Source organism: Meriones unguiculatus, chromosome 1 (assembly GCF_030254825.1).
Source record: "Meriones unguiculatus strain TT.TT164.6M chromosome 1, Bangor_MerUng_6.1, whole genome shotgun sequence".
Classification (NCBI taxonomy): domain Eukaryota; kingdom Metazoa; phylum Chordata; class Mammalia; order Rodentia; family Muridae; genus Meriones; species Meriones unguiculatus.
Window position 1 is genome coordinate 92,547,551 of NC_083349.1, and position 20,906 is coordinate 92,568,456.

The 20,906-nt window shown below is 47.8% G+C and overlaps 1 protein-coding gene across 1 annotated transcript in view; it reads right to left on the reverse strand.

Moving 5' to 3' along the window:
* The window catches only part of Epas1 (endothelial PAS domain protein 1), a 79,539-nt gene that overhangs the window by 24,685 nt on the left and 33,948 nt on the right, over positions 1-20,906 (reverse strand). Inside the window, exons 2-4 of the mRNA XM_021643571.2 lie at positions 9,564-9,754; positions 1,205-1,356; positions 711-795 (exon numbers count right to left, since the gene is read on the reverse strand). Of these exons, the coding sequence (XP_021499246.1) occupies positions 711-795; positions 1,205-1,356; positions 9,564-9,754 (428 nt within the window). The remainder of the gene's footprint in view (positions 1-710; positions 796-1,204; positions 1,357-9,563; positions 9,755-20,906) is intronic.

A 20,906-nucleotide genomic window follows, 5' to 3' on the forward strand; every position in this document is an offset into this window, starting at 1 on the left:
CGTACTAACCAGCAAAATAGGGGGTCAAGCGAGAAAGCCCCAGGTTCAAGACTCAGGCCTGGGAAGGTCTGTCAGCTCCTCCTGCTGCACTTTGCAGGAGGAAGGGAGATAAATGGCCCCAAGCTGCCAGTGGCTACCCTAGAGCCCCCAGATAAAGAAGGCTGCTGTGAGGCCCTGCAGAGTGAGAGCTGTGGTCACTGTGTCCCAGCTACAGGCTACAGGTGAGCCATTTTGACTACTTCAGCCTAGTCCATCCCCTGATGACTGCAATCCAGCTGATGTCACATAGAGCAAGAGACCTGCCCACAGAACCCACAGAAACTTGGGAGATTGCTTAAGCCTGTCTATTGGGTGTTTGATATATGGCAAAAGGCATCTGTAGTGGTTACCATAAATAATCTGGCGTAGATGAAGTTATTGGTTTGGGTGGTGTCACTTGGCAGAGATAATTGTTCTCAGGTGATGAAACCTCCTAGAGATGGCTCCCTGACCTGAAGGAGTACCCTGGTGGTACGACATCAGGCATCATGTGTGGCCATGAGGAGTTATTCTAAGTGCTGGGTCATTTAATCTCCTCTCAAAGGCTGCACACCCACCAAAAGCTAGTCCAACTGGAGCTTATGGATACCATGCATAATCCATCTAGCCTATTTGTGTAGGCTTTCGGGAGGGAATCATAAGAAGAATGGAAACATAGAAGAATACTTTACCATTTTTGAGAGTCAGGTTCTCACGGATCTCCTCATGGTCACAAGGATGAGTAAAGTCAAAGATGCTGTGTCCTGTTAGTTCTACCTGTTTCGAAAGCAAGACAGATGTTGTTACTCCTAAGGATGAGTTCAGACTCCAGGAGGAAGCTGGGATTCGAAGACAGGGATGGGGACACACTGGGTGGTCATTGGCAGTCTCTGGCTAGTATGAGGTCCATGGATTACAGATGTAACAGCCCACTGTTAATGGAAACAAGGCCTTGATTCATGAGGGATGCCATGCTAATCTAGCTAGAAGAGATCTGCAAGGACAGCCACACAAACAATGTCAAGCCCCGCCATTGGGAACACATTTCTCAGGCTTTGTGGCCTGAGGATCATAATCATTAGGATAGAAATGTGTAAGGAGACGTCAAGAGAGATGCTGGCCAAGACCTCCCATTCATTTCTATGCAAATGAAGACTTCTTTTTAAGAGGCAGAGGAGGGTGTCACCTGGGTAAGCCCCATGAACTTGCTGATGTTTTCTGACAGAAAGATCATGTCACCATCTTGGGTCACCACAGCAATGAAACCCTCCAAGGCTTTCAGATACAAGTTATCCATCTGCTGGTCAGCCTCAGCTTCAGATTCATTTTCAGAGCAGACTGAAAAGAGAGAAAATGGACAAGTCCCGTGAGTGTGGTGTTAAAACAGACATGGCTGAAGTGAGAGGGGACTATCAGGCATGGCTCTGGGGCACACGGTAGACCTGGGAAATGCATACCGCCAACTATCTAAGCGTTTGCCACATGCCTGATGAGTGGACCTCAAATGAAACACCCAGGACATGTTGACAATGATTTGGGGATAGTGTGTTTTTTGTGGTAACGGTACTTACTGTACCAGTAGTAATTAATGGTGGTGACAGAGGCTAGAGATATAACACAAGTCATCATAGCAGCAGCAACAGATAGCTTAGCTGCTAACATATATGGAGAAACAACCAAGAAAGACACTGCACTAAATTTTCTACCCTGGCTTTACAATGACTAACGGGGTAGGTACCATTCCTATTCTCATTTTACAGAGATAGAGTTATAAGAGTTAAACCATTTGCCAAAGATTGAAGTCTAGAAAATTAGCAAGCCCCGAGGGCTAAATGTAATGGCAACCTTCAACCATCTTACAGGCTCTGGGGTCAAATATTATATCTACTCCTAGATTTGTATCCCACTCGGTTATGACTTTGAGTAACAACTATTTGAACATCAATTTGTTAGTGAAGTGCTAACGTTAGCACTCCTGGGGGCAAACCAGAATAGTGATTTCCATCTCCTTAAATTGTAAAGATCAAGTATGTAAACTGCTTAAAATGGTGTCAACAATTATGAACCGATCTGCTCTAAGACTCTGTCACCAACACTATTCTCAAATTGTTCTGAGCCAAGGTGGAGAATCATAACATACAGGCTCACAAATCTAAATAGGCACTGAAGCATATTACAGTCGGGTACCAACTAAGGGTGCAGAAGGCAAGTGCTCGGGGCCAGAGGAGGAGACTTAGTTTGCAGTGGTGAAAGGACTATTTCCAAAGAAGCAGGCTTGAGGAGAGTGGTGAAATGGAGTTCACACTAGGATGGGAAGAGAGGCTTGCCAGGTGGCTGGACAGGATTGGGCCACCACGCCAGAACACACGGGCACAGGCCTCCTCCCAGGACCGAGAAGGGCCCAGCTGGCTGCAGAAGATCCATGTACCAGTATCAGAGACTGGGAATGCGGGAAAGCCCAGTATTCTGGGATCTCAAAGCACTGCTTTGGGGACACTAGTCTGGCAACAGCACATAAAATAGTTTATAAAGAGAATAAAATTTAAAGTCACAAAACAGAATGAGGGAGCAAGTGTCCAGCTAAAGAGGTGGATGCTAGGGATGACATGGGGAAAAAATCTACAGCAAACCATGCGCTCTGTATATCCAGGGCCATTGAGCACGCCTCTGCTATCTGCAAAACATAGGCTCAGCCCTTGTCCCGGCCCTTGGTTGTCCTCATACCACAGACTGTACCCTCTTCTAGTTCATATTTTAATGCCAAATGTGTGCAAGCCTCTAATCACAGCTATCAGGAGGCAAAAATGAATCTACATTCATCTAGCATGAGCATCAGTCCAAGAACACCTGGCTTGATTTTCAGAACAAGAGGCTTAGAGGGTAGGTTGTCTCTTAAGATCGTTAATATTCACTGATGTATAAGGAACCTTTCAAATGGAAACTCTTCCAGGGAGTATAAAATGCAATTAGATGGATGGGCCACTTGGGTAAGTGACATCACTTACTGTACAGCCAAGATCAAAGGCCCTTGAGAAAGCAAGGACAGTGGGTCCACTTACTTATCTGGCCTTACTTTCTGTGAACCCTTACACATATCAGAAGAACAGACCCAAATGTGTGGATGGATGCTCCTACGAAGGGCTCTACGGGGACTGCTGGTTCAAGCAGCTCAAGCTTTCTACCTCCTCCCTGTGCCACCCTGATGCCCTCCTAGGGTCTTGTCTGACGCTCTCCAGCAGCTAAGCAGTGCTCTGGACTACCAAGGACGAGCACACTGTGAAGGAGCGAGTGAAGTGCTAACGTTAGCACTCCTGGGGGCATCATGCTTAAACAGGGTTGTAGGAGAGAAGGTAAGCTCAGTGGGTGCAGCGGGGCCTCCTGCAGGGAGGTTAAGAAAGAACACCCAGGCCCAGGACTGCTATGCAATTTATGGGGCTTTGTGGAAAGTGTGGTACGCCCTGCTAAAAAATTAAGCCAAACCCAAGACCCTTGCTTCAAGTGTGAAGAGGCTGCATTCCACCCAGGGTGCTGGACGGCTCCACTCCCTTCTCCCCAGGCTTCCCTCCGAACTCAGGGGAGCTGGGAAAGTGCTTTCTTCTTCTTCTTCCTGTTTTTGTTTTGTTTTACCATGTTCAGAGGGTGTCAACTCTGTGCTCCAGGGACCACATGCTGACGACGGTTATCTCACCTCCACCTTATATTACATTCCCCCGTGTAGGGAAAATCGGCCAGGCTCGGCAAGAGTGCCTGACCGGGAACTGGGCAAGGAGAGGGTTTCAGCTGCGTTTGGGTTACGCTAGCAAGGCAGCCACTCTCTCCAGACCAGCAGAGGCGAGCCCTGAGGCCTCCTGAGAAGTTATTTTCTCCTCAGCTTCTTTGATCTCAGTGGTAACACTGACTTCAAAATCTGGAGTAATCCCAAAACAACCTATTTGGCTTAACTAGGCCCAGAGAAAATAGTTCTGCTTAAAGTTTCCTGTTTTTAACAGCCTAGCACAGCCGAGTGGTTTTCTTTCCATAGTGTCCAGTCGGCTGACTTCCAGGAGGTGGTGAAACCGGCTACAGTGGCAGGTTGACTGAGGCTGAAGGGTGCTCTGGGGCCACAGGGAGAAACAGAACATCTTGAGACTGAAGTCACAGTTGGTTACAAGGTCAAAGTTGCCAGCAGCCCCCCTCCTTCCCTGGGACCCGGGGGCAGCCAGGCTCAGGCGTGGCCTCTTCCTTCAGTGGAACTATTTGCTCTTGCGGCACCTGCTTATCCTCCTGGGAGTCTCTGAAGGAACTTGGCCAGGTCGCTCCCAGCCTGGACAAGGGAGGCAGACATCCCCTTCCTGCACACAGAGCCCAAAGCCTCTGCTGAAAACTGAGGTTGCCTCAACACTCTGCACTTCTGGCCTCCCCCTCGATACAAATGTCTGACCCTGCCCTGGGCACGGGCAAAGAAGAACTCACTCACTGCAGTTACTGAGCTTTTCCTCTGTGTCTGCCCTGGCCTGGAGAAAGCACTGGTTCACCAGCCACTCCTGACCCACTCAGACCTGTCCTGAAGAGAACTGGGAAGGATGAAAGCAATCCCACTGCTTCAGGAATCACCAAACTATCAGGAGAGCCTTGTGCTGAGAGGAGTCTTCTGGGGATGCTGACAGCAGGGGAAAGCCAGCCCTTGGTGCAAGCTGAAGTAGGTGCTCGCTAAGGAACTGGATGGCTCTTCTAATTACCTCAGGTTCTCCCTCCTTGCCATTTGCTTCCCAAGTCCTGGCAAACTCAAAGAAAGACTGTGGTATAGTGAGCTGCCTTCTCTGAGAAGGAGCATGGCCGTCTAGGGAGCACAACAAGATACTAAAAATAGCCCCAGTAAACAGGCTTTGATGACTCCCTAAAGCCAGGATATGTGCAGCTGAGAAGGTTTAGGAGCACCTTTTCCGGAGCACTGCTCATTTCCTTCAGGCAGCACCGCCCATGTTGGGTGGCACACCAGGACGGTAGGAGCCAGTTGTTCGGGTAAACTGGCAGGTGGCAGTGCAGGCAGCTTCTGACTGGATCTTGGAGACCAGGCTGTGCCCGTGGTTAGGCTGGTCATGATGCTGGTTACATTCTTATTCGACCAGGGTTATTCTTCTACACATTTCCTTCTTCAAGAAATTCTAGAACTGCTGGGCCGTTCCTAACAGGCTCCAATGTAGGCGTTCAGCATCAGGGGTACTTGGAGCTTAGTTATCTCTGCAGGGTCTCTCCTCTCAGAGGCTTTGCCCTTGCAGTTCCTCCCCTCCCAGCACCACCACAGTGCTCGTGCCCTTCGGGTACACGGACAGCAAACCCAGTCCCACACAGGCTGAAAGGAAATGAGTATGGGCCACTTACTACGTCATCAGCTGCGTCTTACACCCGACACTATGGGTAGGCTTGGGCTATCTCACACTCTCAGCATAGGAACAGGTCTCCCCCTGACCTTGCTGGACTCCTGGTGTTGTGCCCCAGAAGTCCACTACTGGAGACTTTTATTTTGTTCTTTCCACATCTGCTCATGCCATCTCCCCTCTCTGTGTCAGCGTTCAGAAAACGCCATGCGGGATAACATTCAGTTGATATCTATTTATTGACCGAAGTTTTTGCTTTAGAAGAATGCTGTGTCTAAGGTTTGTATTTCTTGAAGGGATGTCTGGCTTCTCTCATCCATTAACATCCTGGAATGAATCATCTTCCTGGCTTCCTTCCAAACAGGACAGAAAACGGCCTAGGTTTGGAGTATAGGTGGGTCGAGGGAGTGGGACAGTAAACAATTGGGATGAAAACCAAGGAAAATAGGTCTTACCACAAGGCATACGAGGCACAGAAACCACATCTGCCATAATTTTGTCCCCTTTGTCCCCCCCCCCCGCTTTTTTTCTGAAGAAAAGGTTATGGTGAGAACTTTAAAATCACATGTCCTAGGTTTTAATGTCTCTCTCTGAGCAGTCTGGGGATCAGAGAATCATCTCCTGTGCACACTATGTAATGCCAGGAATAAAAAATTCACTAGGTAATGCCAAAAATCAAAAATAAATAAATCCAAATCAAAATTATAAAAAATAAATCTGACTTTTAGGTCTAGAAACATGGCTTTGTGCTGATCTCCACCTCTACAGTAAAGAGAATTTGTGTGTGTGTGTGTGTGTGTGTGTGTGTGTGTGTGTCTGTGTGTGTGTTTTAACCAGGGACGAGTCTAGGGAAGCCTCAAATCAGAATTAGCGTGAAAAGCCCAGTTTGCACATTTACTGTGGTCTAAACCTCTCAGAATACAGCAGAGTGCAGGGCTCCTCTTGAAAGAGGATTTAAGACAATCAAGTGATGTTTCCATTCATGTTCCCGCCAGAATGTGTTCTGTCCTTAGCCCCTGTGGAAGCGAGTATCCTAAAGCTATTGTTTCAGTTTGCTTCCTGTGATACGAATCTCCACGGTGGCCCCGACTCACAGCCTGGATTTCTCAGTGTTGAGGCTTCCTCTCCAACATTCCCACACAAAACAGCCTACTGTGAAAATCAAAGCGGAGTGTGTTTCTAAGTGAAGGAGAAGTCCTCCGAATGCCAGACCTGGCATTTTTTAGCTGTCTGAACTCTGAGGCAGACGACCTCAACCTCAATGGGCCTGCAGTTTGTTCTGACTTGGGAAAAGTGTATGTCGTAACACTGGAGCTGCTGAAAGGTGGGTCCAAGGACATTAGGGTTCACCCTGGCTCTTCTTCTATCTCATTTTTCTAAAAGATCAATTCTTTCTGTTAGAATTATTTCTAAGCTATAACTTGTACAGCAGGCTAAAGACGGTATTTCATATCATCCAGCAATGTGTCAGGTGACCATCTAAGGCACAGTGAGAGAAACGTGTGTACAAAGTTGCAAGGAGAGATGCCAGCCCACCAATATTCCAAGTGCAGGAAGATATCTGCTCAACAATCTTGTAATCTTTTCATCGTGAAGTAAAACATAAAACAAGACATAAAAGCCTACGGGTAAGAGGATTGCTGTGCAAGCCTGTCAACGTGAGTTGGAGCCCTAAAGCCCATGGTGGGGAGAGAGAACCAACTCCCAAAAGTTGTCCTCTGATCCTGCACACACATCTACACATAGACGAATAAGTAAAAAAAAAATTAAATAGTTATTTAAAATGAAAAGAAAATGAGGACCAGGGAGGTGGCTGAGTGCATAAGAACCCTTCCTGAAACGCTATGTGGCTGTGTGTGCCTGTAACCCCCTGCTGACCGGCAGAGATAGGCAGGTCCTGGAAGTTTGCTGGCCAGCCAATCCAGCCAGAATGGAGAGCTTCAGGTTGAGTGAGAGGCCCTGTCTACAAGAAATGAGGTAGAAGAAATAAGGTAGCAAGTTCTTCTCTGTCCTCTGCAGGAGTGCATATGCACACACTAAAACAAAAGGGAGGGCAGGGAGGTTGTTTTCTGTTCTGTTCCTGAAAACAGTCTCTACAGCCGGTCCAGAGAATGCCTGGTAGGAGCCTCTCAGGCATGTTAGAGAAAAGGAGCACCAAGCCACCGTCTCCTTTCTTCCCTAGTTGTACTCATCTTATGAGCACTTCTCCCTCAAGGACACCAGGACCAGATGACCGAAAGTAAAAACTTTTAAATAATTTTCTGACTTTTCTTTCTCCGGGACAGAGAGCATTAGAGCTGATGTTCCAAGGGTTTTGGACTGTCTGTGCTTGGGCTGTCTAGAGGGTGGGCAGTCTTTGTTCTCAACATGCAGAGCTCCTGAGGGGAGATGTGTGATGTCTGGTCCTGTCTCTGTGGCTTCATGTAGTATGTGGAGAGTGGGAGAGGCTGCACTAGGACGGGCAGACATGCTCAGAAGACCCAACCCTACCTGAGCCCTCTGAAAATCAACCTCAGACGCGCCGAGGAAGAGCACAGACAATGTGTTCCTGCTACAAGAGCAAGACACAGACACAGCTCTGGAACCGCCTGTCCACCCACTGCTTGTGGCTAGCCCTGGTTAGTCTCCAGCTCACTCAGACATTGGCTCCCTGGCCCTTAACATGTTTTGCTGACCAGCTTTACAGAATCCCACAAATCACCTATCTGTCGTCCTCACTTCTCCAAGAGGACAAACCTCTGTAAAAGAAAGGCATGCAAGGGACCGGGGATGGCTCCTCCAGGAGTCTGCCTTTTTATGTAGCAGTTCTAGCTTTACGGGCCTTTGCCTGTGCTTCCTTCTGCCGTCTGTACTGCTTACCATCGCCCTGCTGTCTCGCTTCTTCCCCCCCCCCCCACTGCTTATTTCTGTGACAGCGCAGTCACCTCAGCCTTGCAGCACAGCTCAGCCTCCAGCCTTGGGGACGGGGCCCCTGAGCAGTCATTCTCTCCTCTGAAGGTCTTTCCCACATATCCTTCCTGTGCGCGGGGCCCAGAATAGCACAGGCCAGACTGGCTTCCCTGCCTCACACTGGATTCCCTCTGTGCAGGTGGCTCTTTCCCAAAATAGCTATTTTGTTACAGGATGGCAGAAGGAGTCTGTCTCCAGAGCACCACACTCACTTAGGAGAGCTGAAAGTGAGCTCAGAACCTCTTTTCCCCCTTGACGGCCTCTGTTGCTCACACCCGCAGACACTGCCCAACTGCAGTGCCAGACTGGCTGCTACATGCTGCCAGTTTCCTTTCGGAACTGATAAATTTGATAATACTGCCCACAAGATCTGAAAGTGGAAATCCCAGGCTGCCTCTTCCTGGTGAGGCCTAACAGGAAATGGTTTTTGAAGAATGTAACTCTGAGAAAGGAAAAAAAAATTTTTTTTTTCTACGAATTGTTGGTAAAGAGATGCTAGGGAAGGGAGAAAGCATTGGCTTGCCTGAGGATGGGTGGTGGCTGAGGCTCTCATCTCTCAAGGAGCTATCCCTACATAAATAAATGATGCTAAGTCACTGTCTCCAGTAATTCCTATCCCCCTCCACCACATTACACCTGGCTCATTCCAGTTCACATACAAGGAAACCAAGTTTCTACGAGATGGCATGGCCTGCCTCACTGGCTGGAAGGAGGGGACAGATGGGCTCCGCACTCCCTCTCTGAGGTCCTAGAGATGTACGGAGTAGAGATATAGAGATACAGTGTGGAGCAGGGCTCACAGCCAGACATGGCAGAGCTCTGGCAGCCCTGTTCACTCTTGCTTCTGGGTGCTTACACTCTTGCTTGAGCCTGTCCTTGACCTCTTCCCCTGAGTGTCCTCATGATCAGACCATTGCCAGAGAGAAGATGGGTAAAATTAAAACAAACAAAAAAACAGGACCAACAAGATCGCCCAGTGGGTAGAAGTGCTTGCTGCCAAGCCTGACAACCTGAGTTCAAGCCCCAGAATCCATATGATGGAAGAAGACAGCAGAATCGACTCCCAAAGGCTGCCCTCTCTCTTCCACAGGCACCCACATACAGATACTCACACAAATAAATAAATGTAACACTTAAAGGCCCATTGGTGCCTGTTTGTGGGTGGATATTTGTAGAGTGATGTGTCTGGGAGTAAGGTCTAGGGACATGGTAGCCTGGGACAGGACCTTCCAGCCTTACCTGAGGACAGGAGCTTGTGTGTTCGCAGGAAGCTGATAGCTAGTCGCATGATGGAGGCTTTGTCCAGGTGGGAGCTCACACTGTGAGGCAGGGGTAGCTCATGAGCCAGTTCATAGAAGACCTCCGTCTCTTTGCTGCGCCGGCACCTCGCCGCATCGCGGGACTTCTCCTTCCTCAGCTCTGAGCTGCTCCTGAGTGGAGAAATGAGGGGTTATTCCCCGGAACATCACTGCCTCCACTCATGTTCCTGGTACACTCACCACCCTCTCCACTGTAAAGTCAGTTCTCCCACTAAACCAATCTGGCTCAGCTCCATGGAGCCACAGGAAGCTGCTTTTTGTTATTGGCTCTGCTTCTCAAATGGTTTCCTTCTACATTCCTGTGGGGGACAGAACTGGGCCTCATATGGGTAGGGTTTCAACAAAGACTTGATGATTAGATTAATTCAAAAGACCTTGGGGACAGGGGTCAAAGGATGATGATGGAAAGGGACGGTGAAGAAGGTATGCTCAGTGGCACGCACGGTGCTGTCAAAAGCCCTTGAGAGCAAGATTCTCGTTTTCCAGGAGAAAACTCAGCCCAAGGAGAACTCAGGCGGACACACCTCAGATTGTTCTAAAGTGTTCCCCTCCAAGGAGCATCGTGTAAGCAGAGGGCACAGTCCCTGCTGGCCTGCCGCACCAGACTGACGCTTGCTTATTGTCCTGTGTTGCAGTGTAGGTGAGGAAGACACACTCTCGCTTTCTCTCTCTCTGGAGGTCCTAAAGAAACCAGATCTTCTTATGAAGCCCGTATCAAGTACTAACATGGGCAAGTTTAAAAGTCTGGGCCAGAAGTCTGAACTTCTCTGCTTGCTAACTCGGTAAGCTGCAACTATGGAGGCGCTCAGCATCTTGCCACTGGTACCCAGTTTACAGTTATTGCAAAGACTTCGCGTGATCATTTAAGTGAAAACTTTAGCACCGGGCACATCCCACTATAAGCAAACAGCATTAGCTTAATAGTCACAGAAGACAATCTGTCCATGAACAGACAACCTATCAGTAGCGTAGGGCAACCATGCCCTCAAAAACATGTATGCACTGCACATAAACACTTTATGTGTGCTATACAAGGAAACAGCTAGAAAGACACATTCTCTTAATGGTCACAGAAACACAATTATAGTGTCGGATCTAGTTCACCTGCTATTTTAGGCAGTACCATGTGAGCATCCTTACACTTCACAGCTTGCTGGGAAAGTAGACATTCTTAGCATCCCTAACATACAGAGGCGAAAACAGGCCCATGGAAGCTAAACAGTTCACCCGTGGTGGCTGCCAGCTGAGAAGAGGAGCAGCGGACTTTGCCCTGGGCCGAGCAACCCCAGGATCCAGGCACTTAGCCATTAGTGACTGTTAAGAGTTGCAGGGTAACGCAGTTAGAGGCCCCCACTCTGCAGCCACCGAGTGAGTATCTATGTTTTCTCGTGTTTCTATAAATAACATACATTACTTGCTTAATAAAGAAATGAATTTGGTTTTGTTTCTGTAGATGTCCAATGTGCTTTGTGGCTCTCAAGGCCACAATCAGCTCTAGGCTAGCTCACCTTGCCTTACCTTCCACGGTTCCAAATGCATGGCTACCTTCCCTCTCATTTGCTTTGAGCCCCTCATTATCTGGACAGAAGATCGCTACTTGGGGATTCCTGGAATGCTGGCTTGCCTCTCGCCCCCCGCAGGTTTGAGGCAGAAGCCCTGTTCTGACTTCACAGCCCACTCGTTTGCAGACACAGAGCATCCAGCTCCCTGGATGGATTACCCGTTGGATACCAGACTGCAGGAAGAGCCATACAACACTCCGGGTGGTCAGGCAGAACCTCGTGAGGAATTGCAAAATGAGGGAATTGGATTTTCTTGTCCTCTCTCTCTCCTTCCCATTTCCCTTGTCTATTCCTTTCTTCTTCCCCTCTCTCTGACTTTTAGCTCTCAGGAACCCCACACTCTATACCCTCTCTACCTCACCTTCTCAGAACCTGCCCTTTGGGAGATTTTGAATCTTCTACCAGACTCTGAGGGCATTTACTAGTCCCTAGATTTTGCGTCTTAACCCTGAGCTCATGGAGTGGGATGTGTTAAGGACTCACAGGAAAGGCAGGCAGGAGGGATGCCTACGGTGCAGTACTACAGCTCTGGGTCATGAGGTCCAGTCCCAACACCAGCCCTCACACTTCCTGACCACAGCAGGGTTAACACATGACCCAGTCATTGGATGCATCTGGAGCAGCATGCTGGGGTGGGGTAAGCAACGCAGGCTATGTATTAGCAGCAACACCTTCACGGACAAAGCCCTCGCCTTGACAAGACTCCTGCCTTGGAGAAGAAGCGCCCCCATGGCTGAGGAAGAGCTGTGGGGAAAGGGCTACTTAGACTCGGGGTTCTGGCTGGCATTAGAGATCTGAGTTGCACCACGCTTCTTCAACCACACCAACACTCAACTAATACAGCGTGTGCTCAGCACCGTACAAAAACTGTGCACATCACACCATTATACTCCTTTCACCAACACAGCTGGGTAGACTGTGCAATCTACAGATAGGGAAACTGAGGCTCAGAACATATGATGTCATTTCCCCAAGGTCTTAAAGCCAGAACCTACATAAGCCCTTAGAGGGTTTCTACACAGTGAGCAGACAGGCTGCCTAATTTTATCCTTGTATCCTAGTGCTCAAAGCAGGCAGTGGTGCCCTTGTCCCTACTTCAGAGACTTGGAAACATACCCAACCAGGTTAAGTTGCACACCCAGAACAATTATCTAATTAGTGGTAGAACTAGGGATAAACTTTGCCCCTCCCTCCACTCCTCCCCACCACAAGGTAGCACTCTTTGCAGTGTTAATCCGTAGGGGGCAGGACCCTTCCTTGGCAAGAAAGAATAAGCTTCAGCATCCTAAGAAAGGCTCAGAAACTGAGGCAGGCCCCTGATTTAAAAGTTGTGCACTCCATTTTAGCTACCTTGTTTTTACAGTTGCACTCTAGAACTAGGTTGAGTTTAATTAGATTTCCTGCTTAACCTTGACATAATCCAGAGATGTCTAATGTTGACTCTTGGAAAAATAGACAAAAATCTGTAGCACTGAAATCATTTAATTAGCAACCCTGAAGAACAAGAATAATTAACACGAAGCTGCAGATAACAGAAGCCCGAGCTTAGAGATGGCCACAACGCTATAGACCCATCTGAGTTTGGAAAAGAAAATCCGTTCTTTGGGCTCTGGTTCCTTCACCTGTGAAGTAGGAAGAAGGCTCCATGCCTTCTCAGGATAAAGCGAGAAAAGCACAGAAGCCTTAGAAGGTTGTCTGGCAATGAAAACTGCCATGGCAGATTGAAGATCCTCATCTGGTTACCATAGCATCAGTTGCATTTGGACTCTGCCGAAATGCCCGTCCTTCATCACCAAGCAGGCTGTCTGTGGATACAGGACTATGTACGGCATACAGGCTATCCTGACTGGCTCTGCATAGCGCATTTGGGCATCTTCCTAGGCTGACAATGTGTTTCATTTCCTGAAATAGTCTTCTTCTGAGATGGGTCCTATAATGATCACATTTTGCTTTTCTTTATTGAATTTATCCTAAAATTTACATATTAGAATCCATTGGCTTCTAAGGGGGAACTGTAGAGAGCTGCGGAATGCTATGCCTTAAAGATGGAGCTGGTTTCCGCCTTCCACCTTCCCGATGGTGAGTGCTCTCTGTCATGAACAATTCCACATTTGGCTAAGGCTGAGGATCTGGCTTGTTTCCATGTATGTGGACCTATCTGCATTGCCCCCGTGGCACGCCTGGGTTGGCTACCCAGAGGCTATTTAAGCTGTGGGCTGGCTTTCCTCGGGGTCCGAGGATTGTTCAATGTTCCTGAATAAACTGCATTGAAAAAAAAAAAAAAAGAAAAGTTAAATAATAAAAAAAAGAAAAAAAAAAGATATCATACCCTAAATATTTAAATAATTAGAAAGGTCTTGGTAGCTTCTTCCTCCATGTTGCTCTTTTCTTCTAAGTCTCTCCTCCCATCCTTGGTGACACTCCTGTCCCCACAAAGAGGCTCTGTATAATACGTGGTATATGAAACACACCACCTAAGTGTGGTTCTGGCTCACCAAGATGTGCCTGCTGGGCCCCATGCTAGCCCTGTGGTCACTAGAGAGCAAATGAGGCCCACAAGCCTTGCTCTCCAGGAGTAAGCAATCTTAGGGGGCAACAACCACAACTGCCATCATTAACTAGAGGAATAAACAGAGGCAGGCCTGTCAAGAGCAAGGACTCTGGGCAGGTTCTGGCCAACCTCAAACAATAATGATGATACACTCACAACTGCTTCGGGGGTTTGGAAAACACTATCTAAATGAGTTTCATATTTAGAGGAGCTCGGGAGATTAAATCATTTGTCTCAATCCTAGCTTTTCTAGGTCCCAACCCCCAAATTTATCTCCTGGCAGCAAAGAAACCATGCCATTCTGACATGCCTAGTGTTATTACAGACTGTCCTACAAATCAGATCCTCACCCTATGGGAAGAGAGGAGGGTTAAGACTCAGAGAGGACATGGTGTGCAGCTCTGTCTGTGGATCAGTACCCAGTAACTTTAGAGAAGTCCTGGGACCCAAGGAGAAGAGCCAGTGTTGGAGGGCAAAGTGGGAGGAGTCAGAAGGCGACACATCCAGCCCGCATCGCTGTGGAGCTGGCCTTCCAGGAGGTGTTCAATGGGAGTCCAGCGCTGCATCAAACAGCCTTGCACATCCCCCTGCCACACTGCAGCAGGAGCTGGGGCCAGCTTCTGATTGGCTTGAGCTTTTCTGTCCCTTCCATACTCTTTTACAGTAGTTCTCCCTGAGGGGAAGTGCATGTGATTTTGAAAGATTTAATCCCAAGCAAGCACTCTGGGGACTAAGAAGCAAGCTAAAGGTAAAACAAAATTGACTGTCCAGAAGCCTCGATCGATAGGTCCAGGCGCAACTGTTCATTTACTAGTGGATGGGTGGCTTTAGGACCCCTCACAGACACCAAAGTCCTCAGATCTCATGTCCTTAAGGGGTGCAGTGTTTGCAGGAACCAGCACACATCTGCCTAGATACTTTAAAGCAGTTCTGGATTACCTAGAATGTGAGTGCTTTATAAGTAATTATTACACTATGTTTTAGTGAATGATAATAAGAAAAAAAAAAAGACTGAACATCTTCAGCACTTGCTTACCTTTTTCCAAATGTTCTAGATCTCGTTAGCTGAATCAAAGGATACAGAACCTTAGGGGTATGACGTGCTGAATTTAGATGCTGCCACTCAACAAGGCTAGGCAGCCATTGGCCAGAGCACAAGACGCTGTGAGTGTGGCAGTGGATCCCTGATGCGCTCATCCACAGTGCCCTACTCTTGGCCCAGATGATCCTTATTTCTGGCCTCCAAGTGACCGTAGCCTGAAGGGCAGCCTGGATATCTCCAATACTATGGTTGCCCAGTTAACTTTAGACTCTTAGCTTTTACTGTGACTACAGTCATCAGGTATCTAAGCCATATGTCTATTACCCTAGAAGGTTAAGTGACCAAGAAGTCAAGTGAATTTTAGTAGGTCAGGGAGATGGAGGAGGCTCATTAAACCAGCTTCGGTCAATCCGTTGGTTGGTGACAAAGTTCTAAACATATGCTAAATCACAGGGGGGCTATGAATGCAAGAAATAGGGGCCAATGCACCTGGGAAGGAGGTAGGCTCCTCAGTGAGTTTGTGAAGCTGCTGTACAGAACTACACACTGGGAGAGACACCAGGTTCAGGTGGAAAGATGGCTCAGTGACTAAGAGCGTGGCCTACTGGGTAGACTACTCTTCCAGAAGACCTGGGTTCAATTTCCAGCACCCACATGGTAGCTCACCCATCTGTAGCTCCAGTCCTGGAGGATCCCACTCCTTCCTTTGTGGGTGTTACATGTATGTGGTGCACAGTCATACAGGCAGGCCACATGGAACACATGAAATAAATAAGTATTTTTTTAAAAAGGAAGAAGAAGAATACCAGGTTTGGATCCTAGAGAGGATCAAGAGTCACTGGACCCCAAGCTTAGCAGTTAATTGTTTCACAGATGAAATCAGAACAGAATCCAAGCCTCTGTGTCTCCATCTTGGCTCTTCACTGGAAGAGCCTAAAAATGGACGCTGGGGTCTTGGCTTGGATTGACTTGGATTTGATGTATCTCAAGCACAAAGAGGGCACTGTGGCTCCTACCTTCTGTAGCTCTTATGAATCCAGGGCTAAGAACTACTGTTCTAAAGCTGTCAGTTGGTCTACAGTCACACTACCCTGAACGCTGTCAGTTGTTTTTTGTTTTGTTTTGTTTTCTTCTGAGACAGGGTTTCTCTGTGTAGCCCTGGTTGTCCTGGAACTTGCTTTGTAGACCAGGCTGGCCTCAAACTCAGAGATCTGCCTGTCTTATGTGGTACTACTTCTGTCCAAAGCTGTCAAATTGTAAAAGCCCCTTTTGTTGATTTTTGTGTGCATTATGTATGTAATCTCAAGTTAAAGATATCTTGGAAATATAATCAATTACCCCTTTTCTCAAACATTTAGGAGGAAAAGAAAACTGGCATTTATGAAGCTCTGGAATATAGTACTTTTCCTAAATGATCCCATTTGATCCATATTTACATTTACATATTTACATTATTGATGTCATTTTAGCAAAACAGACATTTTCAACATCTGCTTGTATCAAAATCTCCCGGATTCTCACTGATACAGACATCAGGGTTCATTACCACACAACACAGGGAGCAGGAAGCCTGAGTGTACACCCGACCATGCCCTCCCCCTCTGCCTTACATGGTGTCTGTAATCATCCTGTCTGGCAAATCTGAAGTCACTATCATAAGCCAAACATCTGGGCAACGATGGGGCTATTGTCTACTAGAATCTATAGCAATAGGAAGAGATCAAAACAATGACATAGAGATTCGCACTGAGTGTCACAAAAAGGTGGTGACCAGTATAAGAGTCATTTCAGAAGAAGGCTAGGGCTTATCCTGCTGAGGTGGCCACTGCCCTAAGTGTTTTGGAAGGTCATTTCAGAATTAATGTTGGAACCACACAAGAATATCAGTTACAACATTTAATAGCGTCGACATTGTTCTAACCCCCTGACTACCTTCCCCAACTTAGCCACCCTTTTAGTCACCAGACCAGGCTGTGGACAGCTCATAGTTCTTGGAAAGAATAAAATATGCTCGCAACTGATAAGCTTTTTGCCACAACTGGAAGTACTCAAAAGAACAAGACGACTTAGAACAATTTCTCAGAGGGTAATTCTAACGGCTAGAAAGAATGCGGCCCGTGGAGACAATGTTCTGATGGTCCACTTTCTGGGAGCATTGTGATATTTGTCCAAAGGCAGTAGTGGTCAGTCGGGACCATCTATTACAAAGGGAAGGAAAAATCTATCAGTCAAAATGGAAGATACTGAATTAAGAACTCAGGAAAAATGGAGACCTGGACCAGGGGGAGAGACATCAGTGCACTCAGACAAACCAACTTTTTGTGAAGAGGACAGTCTCTGTTCTGGAACAGGAGACTAGCAACACAGAGTGGCAAAAAGGAGGGAGGAGGGGTTGCTGGAGTGGCTGAAGTAAGGGTGAAGCTATCATGGCCCCATCTTTGAGGGAAAAGTCCTGATAATGGTCTTTCAGCCCAGCCTCCTCTCTTGTGGGGAGTTTAGCTTCCAGCTGCCTGACCCTCTTTGAGGGTCAGTGTCCCTGGAGCAGCAGGCCTGGACTACATTCAGAGCTGACAGTAATGTCTGGGGGCTCACCCCACTTGGCCCTCTAATGGTCAATTCTGCAGGGGCTGACTGGAGATGCTTATCAGACTGGCCTCCCTGCCTCAGGCAGCCTTGCAGAAGACAGTAGCAGATTCAATTACTGAGCGGCCCATCTGGGGACCCAGATACCCAGATCCTTCTATCACCTTAGAGCACACAGAGTCCCTAACCCTGCTGATCAAGCTGGACAAGGACAGGAGTAGCTGTGACAAACTGTCCTTGGGCTAGCCTCATTCAAGCAAGTATTCTGGTCTGAATTTTATGTCTCCAAAGTGTATGTTGAAATCCTTGCCTCTAATGTGAAGGTGGAGCCCTTGGGATGAGATTAATGCCCTCTGAAAACAGGCCCAAATGGCTCCCTCACACTTTCCATCAGGAACCACACAGAAGGTGCCATTGTGTGGAGCAGAAAGGGAATCCTCAGCAGTCTCACACCTTGATCTTGGCTGTCCAGCTCCTGAGACTTCCGGCACAACAATAATTCCCTGCTGGTGCAAAGTTTCCAGTCTACGGCTTTTGTTTCTGCAGTCTGAATAGCCGGCAACAGTAGATGAACACGTACATATTAGTCGATACAGCTACTTTACTTCTGAATCACACGTGACAGCTGATAAGACACTTTATGTTGACTCTATAAGTAAGTGAATCTCACACTGCATGGAGCCAAGAAGGAACAGCTACCACTGTTTCTGTTTCAGAGATGAGGAAAACTGAGGCTCAGAACACATGGACTACAGGGGAGTGGATGAAACTTCTTAGATACATTTTCAAGGACTCGTGCAGAGTCTATCGACAACCAGCTCTAGGCATGCAATACACGTGGAAGGAGACCTTTTGCTTGTAACCTAGAGGTAAGGCCAAATCGTACTTGGCATAGGCAATTTGGAAAATACGCAGATGTTTACCAAAAGGGATCTCATTGAATGTATGGATTTTCCCCTTGATCTTTTTACTTACCATTATGTATAATGCTCAGAGTTCTTTCAAAATATTCCTAAAGACCAGCAACGGCACACTGTGTGAACAGACACTCCCCGGTCTTTGATGAGCCCCGTTCTGCCGTTGCTCAGTTAGGGCTTCCAACACTTGGCTGTTGTGAGTGACACTATGGTGTGGGCTTATGCACCATGTATTGCATTGTAGCTTATGCTTTATAATATACATAACGTGTTGCCAACTCTACGTCCACAGCCACCTCAGAGCTGAGTACACAGATGTGGCAATACCAGCAGCCTCAGGACTATAGCCTCGTTCCCGAAAGGTCGCAGGGGTGTCAGCAGAAGGAAAAGGAAACCAATCACGCATGCTCTTCCTTGGGTCTAGGCGCCATAGGCTTTCCATCCCTAGGCAGCCATTCTCTCCTTTCTTTACACCCAGGTTGAGACATCTGAAGACCTATCACACAGAAACAGGAGTCCACCTTTGGCTCTCATCCAGTCCTGAGATGATGGCCATCTTGCAGGTCAGCAATTCCTCTTCCCTCACTATAAGCTAGCATTCTCTCCATCTTCCCTTTCCCCACACAGCGAGGTCTAGAGAAGACTTGTAGATGTTTACCAGTAAAAGAAGAGACAGCAAGCAGCAGGGGGCATTCGTCTATCTAGGTGTTGTCCTTTGTTCATCTCCGATGCCCATTACTGCCCCGACTCCCCCCACTGTGCGGGCTCTAGCTAAGGGATTGTTTAGCATCAGCAAATTGAGATGCTGTTGTTATTGCTGCTGCTATAACTAGGAAATAACCATGGGCAATACTTTCCTCTTAAAAAAGATTACTCATCCTACCGCCTCTGATTTAATCCTCAAGTCTCATGAAGTGAGTATGATCTCAGGTCACGCGGCACGAGGAAGCAGCCCCCATGGCCGGAGGCTGGCATGCTCAGCACTCAGCGATGGAGCTGACGCTCACACCCAGGTCAGCAGATCCCGTATACCACACTGGTTTGTACTGGGCAGCCTTCCCCAAATGCCAATAAGCAGGCCCCTCTTGCTGCACAGAAGGCTTCGCTGAGCTGGGCACATGGAGGGTACAGCCCTTTAAGGATACTGAATTTGAAGCCTTTGAAAATACCCTCTTGATCTAGGAAGCAGCAAAAGAGGGGAAACAGGATTACCTTCTACTCTAGGCCATCAATTCTAGGGGCAAACGTGCCCTGAGGGAAAGTTTTCCTTTGTTTGAAGATCTATGTCTAAAGACAAAAAGATAAAGGAAGAAAATGGAAGGAGGAAGAAAAAGAGGGGAGGAAGGAAGGAAGAAGGAGAGGAGGGAAGAGGAAAGAAGGAAGGAAGGAGAGAAGCAAAGGGAATGGAGACAGAGTGGGTGATGAGGGACTGTGCTTACTGTGTTTGGCAGGGGGAATGGATGTCACTGGTGAGCATTTCTTTCTCTGGTCTGTTTCCTTTGGGCCTTTTCTCTAGGCCTGGGCATAAGCCCCTTGCCTAAGCTGTGAGATGGGCTCTAGGGCTTTTCCTTCAGGCTCCTGTGTCCTCGAAGTCTTCTACTGGATCCCCACAAGCACCAACAGCACAATCTGAGGTTTGGCTCACGTGTGCGGCCTGTTCCTCCGGCATTGCTTTCAGTGAAGAGAGCAGAATGCACAGCAGCAGAAGAAAGGAAAGGGTGATCTGTGTGTAAAAAGGACTCCCTAACATGAAACAAGGCTCTGTGGTGTGGACAACAGCTGACCAGCTCCCTGCAGCCCCTGAAGATGCGGCTCGAGGCACTGACCCTCTACAGCCCTCCAGAATGTTTCCTCATCACCATCTAAGCGTGTGCGTGCTCTATTCACCTCCACGAGGAGTCCATTTTCTAAGGGAAGGGCCCGCCTGCCCGTCCTGACCTCTGCATGTCATCTTGCTCCAGAGATTCCACACTGCACTGTCAGCCCCATGCCGTTCTCTTTTTTATTTCACCCATGTAGACATGTTCTTCTGGGAAGGGCCCCACCCTTCGTTCTCCCAGAGTCCTCTAAAGCACAAGGAGTACTAATGAAGACATAAAAACCACCACTGCGATTTCTGTGGTGTAAATTCCTCAAAGTTGCTCACTGTTCTAAACCCTTCCAAAGAATTCTAATCCAGCACATGGTTAGAGCAAGAAGTTTCCACCTGGGAACAGTTATTAATGCAGAGATGCTCAAAGATAAAAGTGTGTACGTGTGTGTGTGTGTGTGTGTGTGTGTGTGTGTGTGTGTGTGTGTTGTGATTGATTCCCTCTGAATAAACACTGGCATATGAACTAAAGATGCCGACATGGACCTATGATGTCACCTATACTGTGTACACAGAACACTAGGGACCTTGATCCAGTGTGCTTTTTAAGTTCAGGAGGTCTGGACCAGTGCGTGAGGGTCCCCATCTCTAGCACCACCCCAGTGATGCTGCTGCTCCCAGTTTGTGACCTCACACACTTACAATATTAAGAATTACAGGACCCTTAAGATCTTGAGGCCAATGACACCGTGGACTGTGTCCACTACCCTGCTGCCATCCTTGGCCAAGGATACTTAC